The 15,950-nt window shown below is 42.5% G+C and overlaps 1 protein-coding gene across 1 annotated transcript in view; it reads right to left on the bottom strand.

Annotated features, from left to right (window-relative positions):
- dok4 (docking protein 4) overlaps positions 1 to 15,950 on the bottom strand; it is a 98,365-nt gene that overhangs the window by 1,786 nt on the left and 80,629 nt on the right. Inside the window, exons 4-9 of the mRNA XM_033624205.2 lie at positions 7,875 to 7,982; positions 6,938 to 7,052; positions 6,196 to 6,315; positions 3,622 to 3,811; positions 513 to 651; positions 263 to 380 (exon numbers count right to left, since the gene is read on the bottom strand). Coding sequence (XP_033480096.1) covers positions 263 to 380; positions 513 to 651; positions 3,622 to 3,811; positions 6,196 to 6,315; positions 6,938 to 7,052; positions 7,875 to 7,982 — 790 coding nt within the window. The remainder of the gene's footprint in view (positions 1 to 262; positions 381 to 512; positions 652 to 3,621; positions 3,812 to 6,195; positions 6,316 to 6,937; positions 7,053 to 7,874; positions 7,983 to 15,950) is intronic.

Here is a 15,950-nt window from a genome sequence, read left to right as displayed (position 1 = left end):
TCTTGACCAGATTACATTAAGTGTATTTAAATGAAAGAGGCAAAACTCAACATACATGAAGGGTTAATTCTGATTTTGGTGTGTGTCACCTCTACTCCAGCTGCCAGCAGAAACCAGGAAATTAGGTACAGGCCCAATTAAAATAGACTGGAGGGGAAACTGGATGTTGTGGTTTTTCACTACACATATAGTAAACAATATCATGCCTACATAAGATTAAAAAAAACTGACAAAATTGTTTAGATGCCAGTGTGGGACCTACCACTGCAAGGATCCATGCCGGTCTGGTTTCCAGTGATGTGGTGCCAGTAGGCAGATCGGGGCAGGATGGCGGTGGGGGTGCAGGGGTAGGATCCAGGCTCTGAACCCATAGACATCAACTGGGGGTCATAAAGACACAACATCAGGACTTTAAAAAAGGGGACAGCAGATGAGTCATTACAATTCCATTATTCAATTAAAGCTGGGGTAGGCAGTTTCATTTTAGTGTGGGATGTTAGCGCAGCTCTCACCCTGCTGTTCTTCTCCATCTCCAGCAGGACCTTCTTGTGCTGCTCTGCGATCGCCAGCGTAGAGGAGTGAACCCTCTGGTAGATCTGCTCTCCCTCTCTGGTCTGGAAGGTGTAGAGGCCTTCGCCGCTGTCACACATCCTGCACACATAACACGACCTCAGTATGAAGCTAGTGTACAAAACAACACAGGCTGGCCGGTACAATATAATGGAGGAGTTTACAGTCTGGACAACCTTAATGAGCTCCTTCCACACCTAATAGGTCCAGAACAAAGAAAATCTGAATACTGTAGCAGTAGCAGTTTTTTGAAACACTACTGTGTTCCTTGTGTTTGTCTTTTTGTGACTGATGTTCTTTAACTGTTCTTATGAGGGTGCAGGAGATGATAAATTATCCATCTTATGTTACTGGGAGTTTCCAGAGGCAGCAAGTCGCACTAGATGCCCCTGATTTGCATAAAGTAGCCTAGATTCACCTTCATGAAAATGAGGAGCTGACAACCCGTCTCTTGAAATCCAATACCACAAATCCTGAAAGACATATGCCATGATGAATTTGCCTGTTGGGTTCAGTTTGTTTCAGGCAGTGTGAATGCTGTCAATCAAACTCTGGTGTGGAACAAGTGGAGGGTTGATACATCACAAAGTATAAAGGAGTTAAACAGAGGTTTATTGAGCTTGTCTCCTGCTCTGTACTTTAACAATTAACACAAAAGTAAAACTTAGAGGGCACTCAGGAATTATACTTTCTGATATAACAGTGTCCTTTTTCTACTTGTTTGTTATTATTGTTAAAATGAACTTGAGCTTTGACTAATAATAATCAGATCAATAATCAGATGATGTGTTTCTGTTGGCTTCATCACACCGTGACCTCCAGCATGCACTAGAGCGTTTTGCAGCTGAACGTGAAGCAGTTGGAATGAGAGTCAGCACCTCCAAGTCTGAGGCCATGGTCCTCTGTCGGAAACCGGTGGTTTGCCCTCTCTCCAGGTTGGGGGAGAGTTACTGCCTCAAGCGAGGGAGTTCAAGTATCTTGGGGTCTTGTTCATGAGTGAGGGTAGAATGGAGCGTGAGATGGATTGGCGGGTTGGTGCGGCTTCTGCAGTGATGCGGGTGCTGCGCCGGTCCGTCGTGGTGAAGAGGGAGCTGAGCCAGAAAGCAAAGCTCTCAATTTACTGGTCCATCTACGTCCCAACCCTCACCTATGGTCATGAGCTCTGGGTAGTGACTGAAAGAATGAGATCGCGGATACAAGCGGTGGAAATGAGTTTCCTCAGAAGGGTGTCTGGGCTCAGCCTTAGAGATAGGGTGAGGAGCTCGGACATCCGGAGGGAGCTCGGAGTAGAGCCGCTGCTCCTTTGCGTCGAAAGGGGTCAGTTGAGGTGGCTCGGGCATCTGATCAGGATCCTCCTGGGTGCCTCCCGCTGGAGGTGTTCCAGGCACGTCCAACTGGTAGGAGGCCCAGAACACGCTGGAGGGATTACATATCTCATCTGGCCTGGGAACGCCTCGGGGTCCCCGGAGGAGCTGGAAAGTATTGCCGGGGCGAGGGATGTCTGGGGTGCTTTGCTTGGCCTGCTGCCCCCGGATAAAAGGATGAAAATGGATGGATGGATAATCAGGTGAGACTAGTGAGGTTAAATAAACTTATCCAGGGTGTCAACATGCATCAAACACTTAAACTTAATGCTTTTTAAGACCTTTTCAAAAACATTTTTAACCATATTTAAGACTGATTTTCGACAGATAATCATTTTCTTATTCAAGCATTGCAGGTAATAATGGAAAATATGGTCCTGTGCAGAGGAAGGTTTTATGTAGATGTATGGTTATTTGAGTGAGTTGGGTTAATCTACATTTTACCAGCAGGTAGGTGCAAGTATAAAGTAAAAATTCAATTTTAGGTTCATTTCAGAAATGTGGAACTCCACGCAGAAAAGCTTGACTCGTTTTCATAAAAAGAAATTAAAAAATGGATAAATTAAATAAGATTTTTGTGGCAATTGAGACCTCATAAAGTCAAATTTAAGACTATTAAATGACTTTAAAGATCTGATATTTACAACATTGAATTTAAGACTTTTTAAGAACCTGCAGACGCCCTGTCATCAGTTTCAGTAAAGTGCTGCGACCTGCTGTCTGCCACCACTTCCCCACGAGTCCAAGACGCAGTGACTATGCAGGATGACAACACCAAAACTGTCCATTGAATGAGGTACCTGTCATTCCGTATGATTTCATGCTGATAACTCTTAATTTGTTTGCAAAAACTCAGTAACAGGGAACTCAGAGTCATATTCCACTTGATCCAACTCTTCATCACACAGTCTACACCATGTAAATGACCAAAAGAACAAGTGCCCTTCTGCACAGCATCAGATGACCTCGCAGTTTGGTGGCTGTGACTATCACTGAGTCCTGAGGCGCTCTGATCATCAATTCAAGAGCCATTAACAGCAAACTTACTCATTTAAAATGGTCTGTTTCTATTAAGTTGTACTTAATGCACATTACTGTGTCCATATTGCGAGGCCAGTAATAAATGTTAGCTTAATGAAATTAAATGGCAGTAAAGGAGCTAATAATGAATACATTACAAATGAGACAGTGTTTGAGAGTGATGCAGTACAGCAGAGCCGCAGACAGAGGGCTCTCTTGTTACTTTGGATTGTTTCAGAGTCACACTCACACACATACACACACACACACACACACACACACACAATTATCTGCATGCTGACCCAATCATAGCTCGTCAGGTTTTATCAAAGAGGAGGAGATAAGGAGGTCCGACCCAGCATTGATTCATCGTCTAATCTATTCAATCAATCTCTTCAGAGAGGGAGAGACAGAGGGAGAGAGGGGTATCCTTGGACTGACCGTAAGCGGACTGACAACTACACACACACACACTTTGGTTGTGAGTTACAATAAAGCGTTTCATCTTAAATACACACTGCTATAACAAAGGATGTGTCGTCCCTTACATGATGCTAATCTTACATGTGTGTGGCATCCCATGATGTATGTGACCTATGTGTATCAGCCATCAAACATCTCCCCTCGCCCTCCCTCCCTCCAGCAGCCATCCCATTTCCCGTCTCACCGTCCGGCCTCGAAAGTGAAGCGAGTAGCATCACGTCCGTAGCGCCGCAGGGAGCACAGCGGCCAGGTGACCAGCTTGGTGCGTGGGTTGTGAATGTCCCACAGGTAAATGTTCTCGTGGGTGATCTGCATCATGCACTCGCCGTAGATGTCCAGGTTGGGACAGGGGAGGAGGAACACGTTGAAGCGCTCTGAAGGAGATAAAGGAAGAGCAGCAACAATGTCAGAGACGTACTGTCAGTGGAGTCTGAACTGCTTAAGGTATTTCACCAACATGTTTCCAGTTTCTTAGTTTAATAGGCATCTAAGAGCAGAGCTGTTATTAAGGCAATGCATTATTTGTACATGACATTTCAGCAATAAGGCAGTTCACGGTGCTTTAAATCAGACATAAAGGCTGTAAGAGAAGAAACATGAGGCAATATAAAAAGACAAACATGATTTAAAACAGAAATAAATACAACAAGAAAAATTAAACAGGAAAAGTAAAATAGAAAAAATAAATTAGCCTAAACAGAATGAGACAATGAAACCAGGAAAAAAAAGTGGTGCACAGTTAAAGTGCAGCGTATGTGATATGAATAAATAGTCCTAAATTGAATTGAATAAAAAGCAGTTGCAAACTGGTCTAGATGGCTGAGAGTTGAGATAACCTGAAGTAACCTCAGGTGTTCTGGGGACTTTGTCTGAATATTTGAATATTACTCTGAGAGGTCTGGATCGCTCATGACGGAGCAACAATTCAGAAAAGTACTTTGGCCCTGAACCATTCAGTGCTGCTTTTAAAGCTGCTCAAATCAGTATTTCTACTTTGACAATTGGTCACATGACTGTGTGTATTGTGAAAAGTAGGTGACAACAACATCAAATTTAGCCCTCATGAGGCTTTGACAGAGTTTCTGCAACTCAGTGGAGGCTCACAGGACGCAATACTGAGCGCTCACCAAATTACTGTTAGTTTAGGAAGAACAGCAAACACAAAACAAAACAGGATCTCAAGGTGCAGCCAGGGGAGGAGGGTGTCCGGTTTGGTGACCTCAGTATTACATCTCTGCTTTTGCAGATGATGTGATTCTGTTGGCTTCATTGCACCGTGACCTCCAGTATGCACTGGGGTGGTTTGCAGCCGAGTGTGAATCGGTCAGGATGAGAGTCAGCACCTCCAAATCTGAGGCCATGGGCCAGACCCCCTCCAGGTTGGGAGTGAGTTGCTGCCCTAATAGAATGAGTTTGAGTATCAGGGTCTTGTTCAGGAGTGAAAGTAGAATGGAGCATGAGATGGATCGGCAGTTTGGCACAGCGTCTGCAGTGATGTGGGCACTGTGCCGGACCTTTGTGGTGAAGAGGGAGCTGAGCCAGAAGGCAAAGCTTTTGATTTACTGGTCCATCTACGTCCCATCCCTCACCTATGGTCATGAGTTTTGGGTAGTGACCGAAAGAATGAGATCACGGATACAAGCAGCTGAAATGAGTTTCCTCCGTGGGCTTTCTGGGCTCAGCCTTAGAGATAGGGTGAGGAGCTCAGACATCCGGAGGAAGCTCAGAGTAGAGCCGCTGCTCCTTCGCGTCAAAAGGGGTCAGTTGAGGTGGTTCGGGCATCTGATCAGGATCTTCCTAGGCGCCTCCCTTTGGAGGTGTTTCGGGCACGTCCAACTGGTAGGACCCAGAACATGCTGGAGGGATTACATATCTCATCTGGCCTGAGAATGCCTTGGAGTCCCCCAGGAGTAGCTGGAAAGCGTTGCTGGGGAGAGGGACGTCTGGAATGCCTTACTCGGCCTGCTGTCCCTGTGACCCAGCTTCGGATAAGCGGTTGAAAATGGATGGATGGATGGATGGATGGATACAGCAACCGCCTATTTAGCTTTGACTATGGACGGAAAACCAAACAAAAATGTGTCATGTTGTTTAGAGGAATATATAAACATATAATTTAGAGCATATAAAATATGTAAATTTAAAAACCGTAGCTTTCAGAAATCGTTTCCAGCGATTCAAACGTTTTTTTAAAAAGCTGCATAAAGAAAAAAACCCACATCATCATCTTCCTCTTTTTTTCTGTCCAAACACACTGCAGCTTTTGTCACTGCCAGCTTCATTTGACCAGGGGAGGATGTTACAGACAGACAGACCTCTACTCTGGGGCGTCGGTGGCTTAGTGGTAGAGTAGGCGCCCCATGTACAAGGCTGTTGCCGCAGCGGCCCGGGTTCGACTCCAGCCTGTGGCCCTTTGCTGCATGTCCTTCCCTCTCTCTCTCCCCCCTTCACGCTTAAGCTGTCCTATCAATGAAAGGCTAAAACGCCCAAAAAATATCTTTAAAAAAAAAAAAAAGACAGATCTCTACTCTATTACACACATTTTCATTTCAACTGCCAGTTTGAGCTTCAGCAGCAGCAATAAGAATATGATCCCTCACTGGCTTCCCACCCACCAACACTATCAGTTGTGTTTGATGGACAGTCAGTCTGAATCTGGAGGCCGTGAACTAATCCACAGATCTGCAGTGGGGGCAGCAGAAGTTTGAACTGCATGTTGAGATTTTACTCTGTATGTTTTATTCTCTGTGTGATTTACCTGTGTGTTCACACTGTACTCCTGCAGCCAGGAGGTCGGGCTCTCCCATGCTGATGTCATTGAGCCGTGTGCCAAGACACTCAATCGACAGCGTCTTAAACCAGTCCTCTGCCTCCAGCTCTGTAGAGAGAGAGAGAGATCACGTCAACTAGAATCAAGATCATTCTTGTAATGAAGACGTTAAATGGTGAAATGATGAAGTCTCCTCAACTGGCAGATATTCTGAGACTAATGATGAACACTGAAAACAGTTTTATCCCACTCAGTTGTATTGTCATGAATCAGTCTTGCTGGGTGCAAACAGTTACTACTGTTCAAGGCCAGAGTCTGTTGAAACTGGTGATGTGCTTTACATTCTAAAACCAGCCACCAATGATTTGACCAGCTGAGTTGTAGGTGACACCATCAGCCGGCTTAAGTTGAGCTCAGACCAGCCAGTTCACACTGCGGCAACTTTTCTCTTCGTTCTAAAACAGTTTGGTCTCGTCATGAATCATTGGTCTGAACTGGGCTAAAAATTTCCTTCTTGATGTTGGAAATAGTGTTTGACATTAAAAAAAATCTCATCTCAGTTGTGTGCTGGAACAGTTTCTTTTTGAACAACAGCTGGGTGGACTGACTGTGTTCAAGTTCCTGAAGTCTTATCATCACAGTGAGGTTGTCAAGTGTGTTTCCACTATGAAGGTGTGTTTTGCAGTGTGGAGGGTAAGTTTACGGACAAGTGTGTGTGTCCATGCATTACCTGATTCACAGGTGAAGGTGCGCGAGGTGTCGTCTGTAAACACAATGGCCACTGCCTGTCTCTTGGTGTCGCGAGGCAACCGCGTGACATTCTTGACGTTGCTAATCTCTGTCACCTAGGCAACAGGTAGAAGATAAAATGGTTAACAAAGTGGAAATCAGAGCTGATTAACTTACTCGTTACTGTTTGATTTACGTGACGTCTATGTTCAAACTGAAATAATGACTTGAATAGAGGTTCAGTGGATAATCAGATTTGCTGGAGGAGTTACTTTATCTTGAATATATCCCAAAATATACATCTTATTTTAAACTATACATTCATCAGCATGCCGTGAGGCTGAAAATGGTAAATCATAGTTTTATTATAGTGTGAGGAGTTATTTTTCAGCATCCAGTATTCTGTCAGTAATGATGATTGACAAGGTTAGGTGACTTGCAGTTGAAGCACTTCCAAGGGTTAGCCAATTCATTGAATGGTATGAAATAACACTACTCTTCTGTACAAAACAGAAACCTTCAGTCAGACTTCTTAAATGTTCTATAGTTGTGCAGAACAGTAAATGTACAGGGGAGAAGATAAAGACAAATAGAGCAAAGTCACTCTACAACTTCACTTTAAGTCCGCTGGTGTGTTGAAGGACGATAAATGAAGGAGTGTGAAAGTAGGAGGTCAAGTGAAGGGGAGGTGATGATGATGAAGAATGAAAGATGAGTGAGTTTCGAGAGAGAAACAGAGTGAGGAGAAGAAGAGAAGAAGAAGGAGGACTGTTGATTCTCGCTGAGCTCAGAAGCACAAGAATCAGACTTTAATGTGAAGGCTGACTGCTTTCATCCCTGTCAGTGTGTCTGTCAGCTCTTTAGCTTTGGTTTTCTCCTGCTGAACAGAGTATACCTGTCACACACACACACACACACACACTCACACACACACACACCTTAGGAAAGGCTCTGATGTAGGCAGACTTCTCATCAGGGTATTTCTCCAGACGTCGAGGTCCTTTGCTGGATGACTTCTTGAACACCAGCCAGCAACGCCGATAGATCTGTAATATAAACGCACGCACAGAGATCCACTTTTATTTTTGTCAGAAACAGCGAGTTGATCAAAAACCAAACCTTTTGTGACAGATCAAAAGTAAGTACTGTACATCAACACACACACACTCATGATTTAAAGAAAAAATATATTTTGTTGCAGCTTTTGTCGTCTTGTTTTTGTAGTTTGAGCCATCAGTTATTCCAGCTGTAATAATACTGTACTCATCAGAAACTTCACCAAGATTTCAGAATGTGGTGAAAGTGCTAAAAACAGGTCCAACAGGGCAACAAGCGTGAACTGTCAGACAGTCAAACAGCTTGTAAACAAGGTGACAGTTGTGCAGCACAAAACACAAGCATGAGGAAAACTTCTTCATCAGTTTGACAAAGCATCATTGTAATAGTTCTGTGACGCAGTGAATAACCACTGCTCAGGAAAATGTCCATTCTAAGTTATATAATGACCACAAACTCAGCTAAGTTTGCAACATAGCTGGTGCAACAGCCTGCAGAGCAACAAAGAGTTTTCAGTGCCACTATGTTCATCACTAGGGGTGGGCGATACAGCCCTGAAATAATATCATAATATTTCAGGAATTACGACAAAATAAGTGATATAGTTTTACAGTTTTTCTTCAAATATTCAGTAAAAACTAAATTGATCTCTCATTTCTTTAGTTTGTGAACAACAACAGTAACTCAGAGTGAGATTCAGATTCTGTTACAATATTAATAGTTCAACAAAATAAAATCTACCACAAATTACACATTTAAACAGCTCCTAAATACAAAAAAAATGTCCCCTGGGATCTATATGTATAAATCAACAGATGATTTTCTTCTTTTAGTAAAATCCTAAATGACTGAGCTGGACCTTTATGCTCTGCCATTTCTCCTCTAATCATCACGCTGTAACCTGTGACAGGCTGTTATGATACCACAACTATCACACAGTCACAGATATGGAGTTTTTTCACGTAGGTTTACATTACCAAAGGTTTATGACAAAGTCACGTGATGCACGGGGAGAGAGGAGAGGGAGAGACGCTGTGCTGCTGCCAGAGGAGCCGCTGAATGAGTTCCCTCTGAGCGGTAAGTCACTAAAAGAGTCTGAGAAGTGCAGAGCTGTTCATAAAACATTCAGGACACCACAGTTTATTCCACACTACTGAAGCTGCTCCTCTTTTTGGAACCACCGTGGAGCCATGCTAATCCCACAGGTCCGGAACCACAGGTGTTACACTTGGTGTGATTCTAGGCTGTGCCAGATGAAAGATGACAATCGCAAAAGAAACCTGGCGATATCTTTGGTGGTGGTTCTAAAACAGTGGCACAGTGAGAGAGGTTCAGGGATGGCCACCTACGTCTACCAACCAACCAACAGAAATGCAGCATGAAATGACGCATTGGAGCTAAACCCAAAGAAACAAACAGATAGCAGCTCGCCATGGAGGCAAAATGCGCTAAAAGAAATGTGTGGGATTCCAGCAAAGAGGAAAACTTTGTCAAGTTGTGGCCGCAGGAGCCTTGCCTGTATGATGTGTCCTCCAGCTCTGACCATGATCACGTAAAGAAGGACGAAGCATGGAAGGAAACAGAGGCGGAGTTACAGCTGCCAGGTGAGAAACCACACAGACACACCGCAGTATATAGCGCCCACAAAACTTGAGGTTATTTAATAATGTGACCCTCTATGTTGTGCTTTCCAGTTGGAGAACAATAACCTGTGCAGCATCCTTGTGCACTCAGTATGGGAAGGTATTGTATTGTACGTCGTAGCCTGTGATTCAGTAGGTGCTGTCATTGTACAGTCTGTATGCTTAAGTCTCACAGTCTGTAGGAGGCTTTGGCTAATCAAACAGGCCAGAAATCCTAAAAAGCTTTATCTATACAGCTATCAAAGGAAAAATATGCCATCTGATAGTCTTACTGATGATGGAATGGTTTTCATTTGCTTCACTTTTGATCTCTTTATCTCCTCTCTGCCTCTACGACTTCAGCTGGGTGCTTCCAAAATGTTCCCAAAGGAGCCTGAGAAGACCTGAAAAGAAAGAGATGTCCTGGCTTTGGGTTTTATGTGAAGGTGGAGAAGGCAACCCGATGAAACACTGTCCAGCAAAGAAAAAGTGACTTTATTAAAACACGGCGTGTCCTCTGGCTGCACTGCATCCTGGTCTGTGATGACCTAAAAGAAACACTAAAAAACAAACTGAGCTCAGAGGTGCAGAAATGAAATGCAACCTTTTAAATCAGCAGTAAATCTAATGCAAGTTTTGGGTTGGAGTGAAGGTATTCACACAGGGTTAATCTGCAAGGCAGGACTTCTCATAATGTCTTAAAGATGTAAGTATATGTGATAGGCATAAAAAATAAATGGGCTAATGCATTTTCAGCATGGAAGCTGACAGATTTGGATATTTCCAGAGCTGTTCAGTTAATAAGATGTGACACTTCTGCTAAATAATTCTGTTGCTGGAGCAGTGACTCATCCTATATGCAGTGCATGAAAAGACGGAGGGGTGTTAAAGAGGAAATGTAAATAATACAGCAATAATAACGCCTCACGTTTCATCCCTGTCCTTCTAATGTTTTCTCCATCTAGTGTCTGAAACGATCTTATTTTTGAAGCCACATTTTTTTACATTTGAAAACTACTCAGAGCACACACTTTAAAAATTAATGGCCTGCTAAGAAATAATATTAAGACATTTAAGTTGAACTGAAGGGCAAATGACGAAGAAGGAAAAAAGCTGACTGTTACTCAAAACGCCCGCGTATCCATTTAAGTCTACTGCCAATGCAGCACTTCAAGGTTACACCAGCACCATGCCCAGTGTAACAACATCATTTCCTCGCCCTTTAATGTGAGCGAACCCTTCTGGACTAACAGTAACTCCAAACTGTTTCGCATCAGTTTCATCTTTGAAGATGTGAGAAGGGAGCAATTAGCACTTTCTATCTTCCCCCTCCCTGCCACCCCCTCCTCTCTTTAACTTCACTTAGCACTCCTCACAGCTAGTTCGTCTGCTGAGAGACGATTACTTCAAACACAAGATGGTGAAGTGATACAGGAAAAGGAAAGATGAATGGGAGGCGGGAGATGGATGATGTGGAGGTTGGGCTAGAAGAGATAGTGGACATGAAAGCAGAAAGGATGTACCAGAGTAAAATAAAAACTATGGTTCCACTAGATATGACTAAAAAACAATCAGACACATATTTTGGCCCAAAAACGTTCTTCTTCACTGTGCCCAACACCAGCCTAAAACAAACCAAGAATGAAACATGAATTCCCGCCGGGTGAAATGTTTCAACTTGAGCAAAAAATCTGCGAGATGTAAAAGCCTATTGGTGTTGAGATTTTCCTGACATCATCGGGAATCGGAAATAGAGGAGACTTACTGTCACCCTTTGTGGACACCCAGATTTCTATGGTCAATGAGAGACAAAACCAAAACAAACAGGGCTTGGAGAAAAGTGAGCGAAGCTATAGGACTACATGGTAAGTCCTGAAAATATGTACTTGTTGTTTGATTCCAGTTATCGGCTACACTTTGCTATGAACCAAGTCAGCATTAATGTAAGCGTTAGCAGCCTTCTCCGGTTAGTTCGTACAACTATTGGCACAACCGGCACTCCAGTGGCCACATTCGCGCATGTGCATTTTCTAATTTCCTTCTTATCTTGCTATGTTAGGGACGTTCCTGGGCACAGTGTGGAGGTGAGGATGGTACTATATAAAAAGTTAGCCACCAGGGGTGCCCAGTATCTCAGTGGGTAGAGCAGGCGTCTCATGTACAAAGGCAATGTCCTTGCTGCAGCTGCCATGGGTTTGATCCCAGCCTCCTCTCTCCCTCCCTCTGTCATGCTTAATACTGTCCTGTATAATAAAGGCAAAAGCCAAAAAAAGTTAGCAACCAGGTGCCATACCATAAGCGGCACACATCCACGAGGAAGCTGTGAAAATCGCGGACACAGTGCCGAAAAAAATCAATATAGCTAGTAGGGGCGTCAGTTTTGATTAACTTTGCTTTCAGTAGTCCAATACCCATTGCTGGTACTGATTTTTAAGGAAAAAAAAAAAGATGCATAATGATGGAGTACAAGCGGCATTTCCTTTTAGTCTGGCGCTGCACTGACTCAGTGAGCTTAAGCATCCCATTTCAAAGTGTTCTCCATTTAGAGGTGGTGAAATCTTTATGTTTTGTGCTGTAGATGTCTTACCTTTGATTTCACTTTCCACTGGCTTTGCTGACAGGCAGCCGGTTAGCTGCGTTAACATGTGGAAACATAATGCCAACTGCCTACCCTACAGTCTCCACCGTTGGACTAACATTGACCTTGGCTGCTCTGCACTGCACCTGGGTTGGTGGAAGCTAGCTAGCGGTGCTGCTCATTCAGCATTATGGCTGGTAATGCTGTCCCGGTTGCGGGACGGATTTGCTGCGGAAACACGGCCACTCTCCAGTCTCTTCCCAAGTCACCCTGGTGAGTAAGCGGCTTTATTTTGAGTCGGAAAACCTCTCCAACTTTGTTAATTATGTTACCACCACTAGCCGTACTAACACTGCTAACAGTGCTAGCAGTGCTAACAGTGATAACAAAGTTAACAATGGGTTTGTGGGGCGACCTGGGACCCACGGTGGGTACAACCGACTAACGATAACTGTTGACATCCATGATGGCAAGGCAAAACACCAAGCAGACAATGCTCGTTCCAAAACAAGAGTGAATCTGGGGTTGGTTTTCACTTCCGCTGCCGACATTGGTGGAGAGGATGAAGAGAGACGTAGAGTTAGCCTGTTTTCTGGTGGACAGGTAGGTGCCAGCTGTTAGCTTAGTTAGCTCACTAAAATATCTGCTTTAACAAATATAATGTTCGTACAACAGTAGCTTGCAGTGTGAAGTGTAAATGTTACAAACAGTAACTGATAATTCCTGTACAGTGCACCTTTAATATGTAGTAACATTTAAATGTAAAACACTTGCAACTCGCAAAATGAATAACATCAGTAACGGTTTTCAACCTCACACTGTTCATGTTATTGTTAGGATGGAGACATAGTGACTACAGCAAGCTTAATTAGCTGTTTGGGTGTGGTAAGAATCACAAATAAGCTGTAATTGCATCACATCACACACACACACACACACACACACGCACACACACACACGGACAAAGAGACAGAAAGAGAAAGGCATTACACTTAGCAGCTGTAGTAAATTGACTTACAATTAAAAAGCCCATTAAATTTTGTCAAATGAAATATAGAGAGGCTGAGGGGAGGGAGGAGGAGACCGAGAACAGAACAGCAACAACAGCAAGAGATAATGAAGCAATAATGAAGGAAGGAAGAACGAATACAAGACACTGTGTACTGGTACAAGACTGCAGAGGAGAGCAGGAGGGGGTTGAGCCTGAGAGGATGAAGAGATGATAGAGAAGAAGATGTGGTCAGAGTAGAGACACAGTGGAAATGAACGTCTCTTAGCCCTGATGTTTTACTTTAAAATACAGGGTGTCAGTACAGCAACACAATATGTGAAATAAAAATGTTTAATTCATTCATTACAAATGTCTGCAATTACAAAGTCAAAATACTTTTTGTAGGTAATAGAAGAAACAGAAATTCTGCTGTGGATAATATGTGTATGGAAAGTGGTTAACTTAATTTAGCGCCTGCAAGACATGAAATATTCATCAGGCTGAAGTGTGAAATGATTTTGATTTTGTTTTGTTAAAATACAAACATGCTGTGAAATTTGTCACTTTGTTCTGAACTCTGGTTTTCAGGAGAATTTACTGTTGTGTCACATTTTGTTTTGTGTTTCTGTTTTGCTTTGACCTGAACCTGAAAATAACCAAATCTGAATTTTTCAAACTCAGTTAAATTAAGTTCTTTAAAACAAGACTTAGTATGTAATAATGTGATCTCATCCCTGCTCATCATATTTTGCTGTTACTAAAATGATACTGGAGGCAGCCTTTAGCACTGTATCTTGACACAGAGGGGGTCAGCAGTAACAAGGGGTCGGCCGTTAGGTTAAGGCAACAAAAGTACTTGGTTATGGACATGGGAGTACTGCCGAATGCCCCAAAGGAAGGAGTTCAAGCACTTAGGGAGCCCCTAACCCAGAGCCTCTGCGTAAGTCGCTGTTTTTAACTTTGCATTTCTTTTAAAAGAGTTCAGTCATGTCAACAACAAAGCCCCAAACGCTCATAAAAAAAAAAAAACAGCCTAAACATCATCTAATGTAAAAAATAATGGATGTAGCCACCATGCCATCACCCATTAGTTTGTGGACCATTTTAAAGCCTTGAGTTCAGCACTACAGCCGTTGCTGTCATCATGTTTTGGAGGCAAGAGCAGGCCCACCATCACGGGGGGTCAAAGGGTATGGATGACCCTGGCTCAAGGCCAAGGGGGGACCATGAAAATGTCTATGATTGACCATTAAATGGGATCAAGTACAACAATTTACTTACTGACGTATATCACTGACAATACAAGTTATATGTATTTACGTGATAAATAAATGTAATTTATTTAATTTTTTTTTAAGATATTTTTTAGGGCATTTCTGCCTTTAATTGGCACCAAACATGTTAAGCTATCATGTCGGAAAGCAAGCCAATTAAAGCAAAAAAAAAAAAAAAAAAAAAAAAAAAAAGGCTACATTTTGGCGAGGGAATAAGGAACATTCATTGCCTTGTTTCAAAATAGTGTATTTAAATATCTCTGCATGCTGGGGTCCCTGAACAGTCTTTAAATTGCATAGATTGGGTATGACTGTAAAACTGAGCATTTACAGCCATACACTCTTTACACTGTTTCAGTTCTGCACAAAATTTGACCTTTGATTCAAAGAGCGTTAACATTGAATGAATAAATCAAGAAGAAAAAAAAGCTTTGATCTTATGATTTAATACCATGCAGTCATTTCTTCAATAAATGTTCGATTTCACTTTTCTGTAATCATTCAGTGGAGGTCATTTTTTTTGGCCCAGGACACACGACTGCTTTTCAAAATAAGAAAATAAGGTCTTCACACAGAGTAAATACAAAATATATACATGGAAATATGATTAATTTAATTTGATTATATTTGCAGGAGGTATAACATTTGCATAATGATACTTATTGTTTTTTTAACATGAGGGTCTGTGAAGACTGACTGAATTCTAGAGCCAGCCTCTAGTGGACATTAGAGGAACTGCAGTTTTTGGCACTTGCGTAATGGCTCTATTTTTAAGCTCCGGAGAGTGTCACTTGCTAAACATTGATTTTAAAGTCTCAGCCTGGGAGTGAGACCAGGCTGAGACTTTAAAATCTAACTACAGTTCAGTTATGTGAATTCTAATGACTTCAGTTCCACCTGATGTAATATGCAGCCATTAACACAGATGAAAATACCCAGTTTGTTTTGCAGGTCCCAAAGACTAGCTCCAAAAGACATTTTCCATCACACAACCATTATAAAAGAAACCTTTTTAAAGCTGCTAAGATTCACAAACACCTCATATGACTCTGTATTAAACTAATTTGACCTGATGTGTCCAAACCCAGTGCGGAAAGTCTACAGAGAAACCATATCATTAAAATATTTTCATGCCATTCACGTGAGTCAGCAGGACATCAGCTGGCTTGACCAGAGGAAGTCTTTAACACGCTGTGAAATAGATAGATCTATTAGCAACTTCATCAAGGAGATTTTTTACATGATCAGTGAATCATAAAAGAAAAGTAAAACATAGCCTCTATAAAAAGTGTTCATGGTGAGATCTTTAGATTATGGACATGGAGGGGGGGCAATCAAACTCAGGCGAAGACTAGCAAACATCTGCAGGTGCACTGAGACACAGTGGGCTCTGAAAATCGTTTCAAATATAAAAGTGGAACATATAAAGACAGAGTAAAAGAGAGTGGACTAAAAAACCCGGTCAGGTAATTTAATTCTGACTGGCTGCTGTT

Source organism: Epinephelus lanceolatus, chromosome 2 (genome assembly GCF_041903045.1).
Source record: "Epinephelus lanceolatus isolate andai-2023 chromosome 2, ASM4190304v1, whole genome shotgun sequence".
Lineage (NCBI taxonomy): Eukaryota > Metazoa > Chordata > Actinopteri > Perciformes > Serranidae > Epinephelus > Epinephelus lanceolatus.
This window is presented reverse-complemented; position numbering and strand designations above follow the sequence as displayed.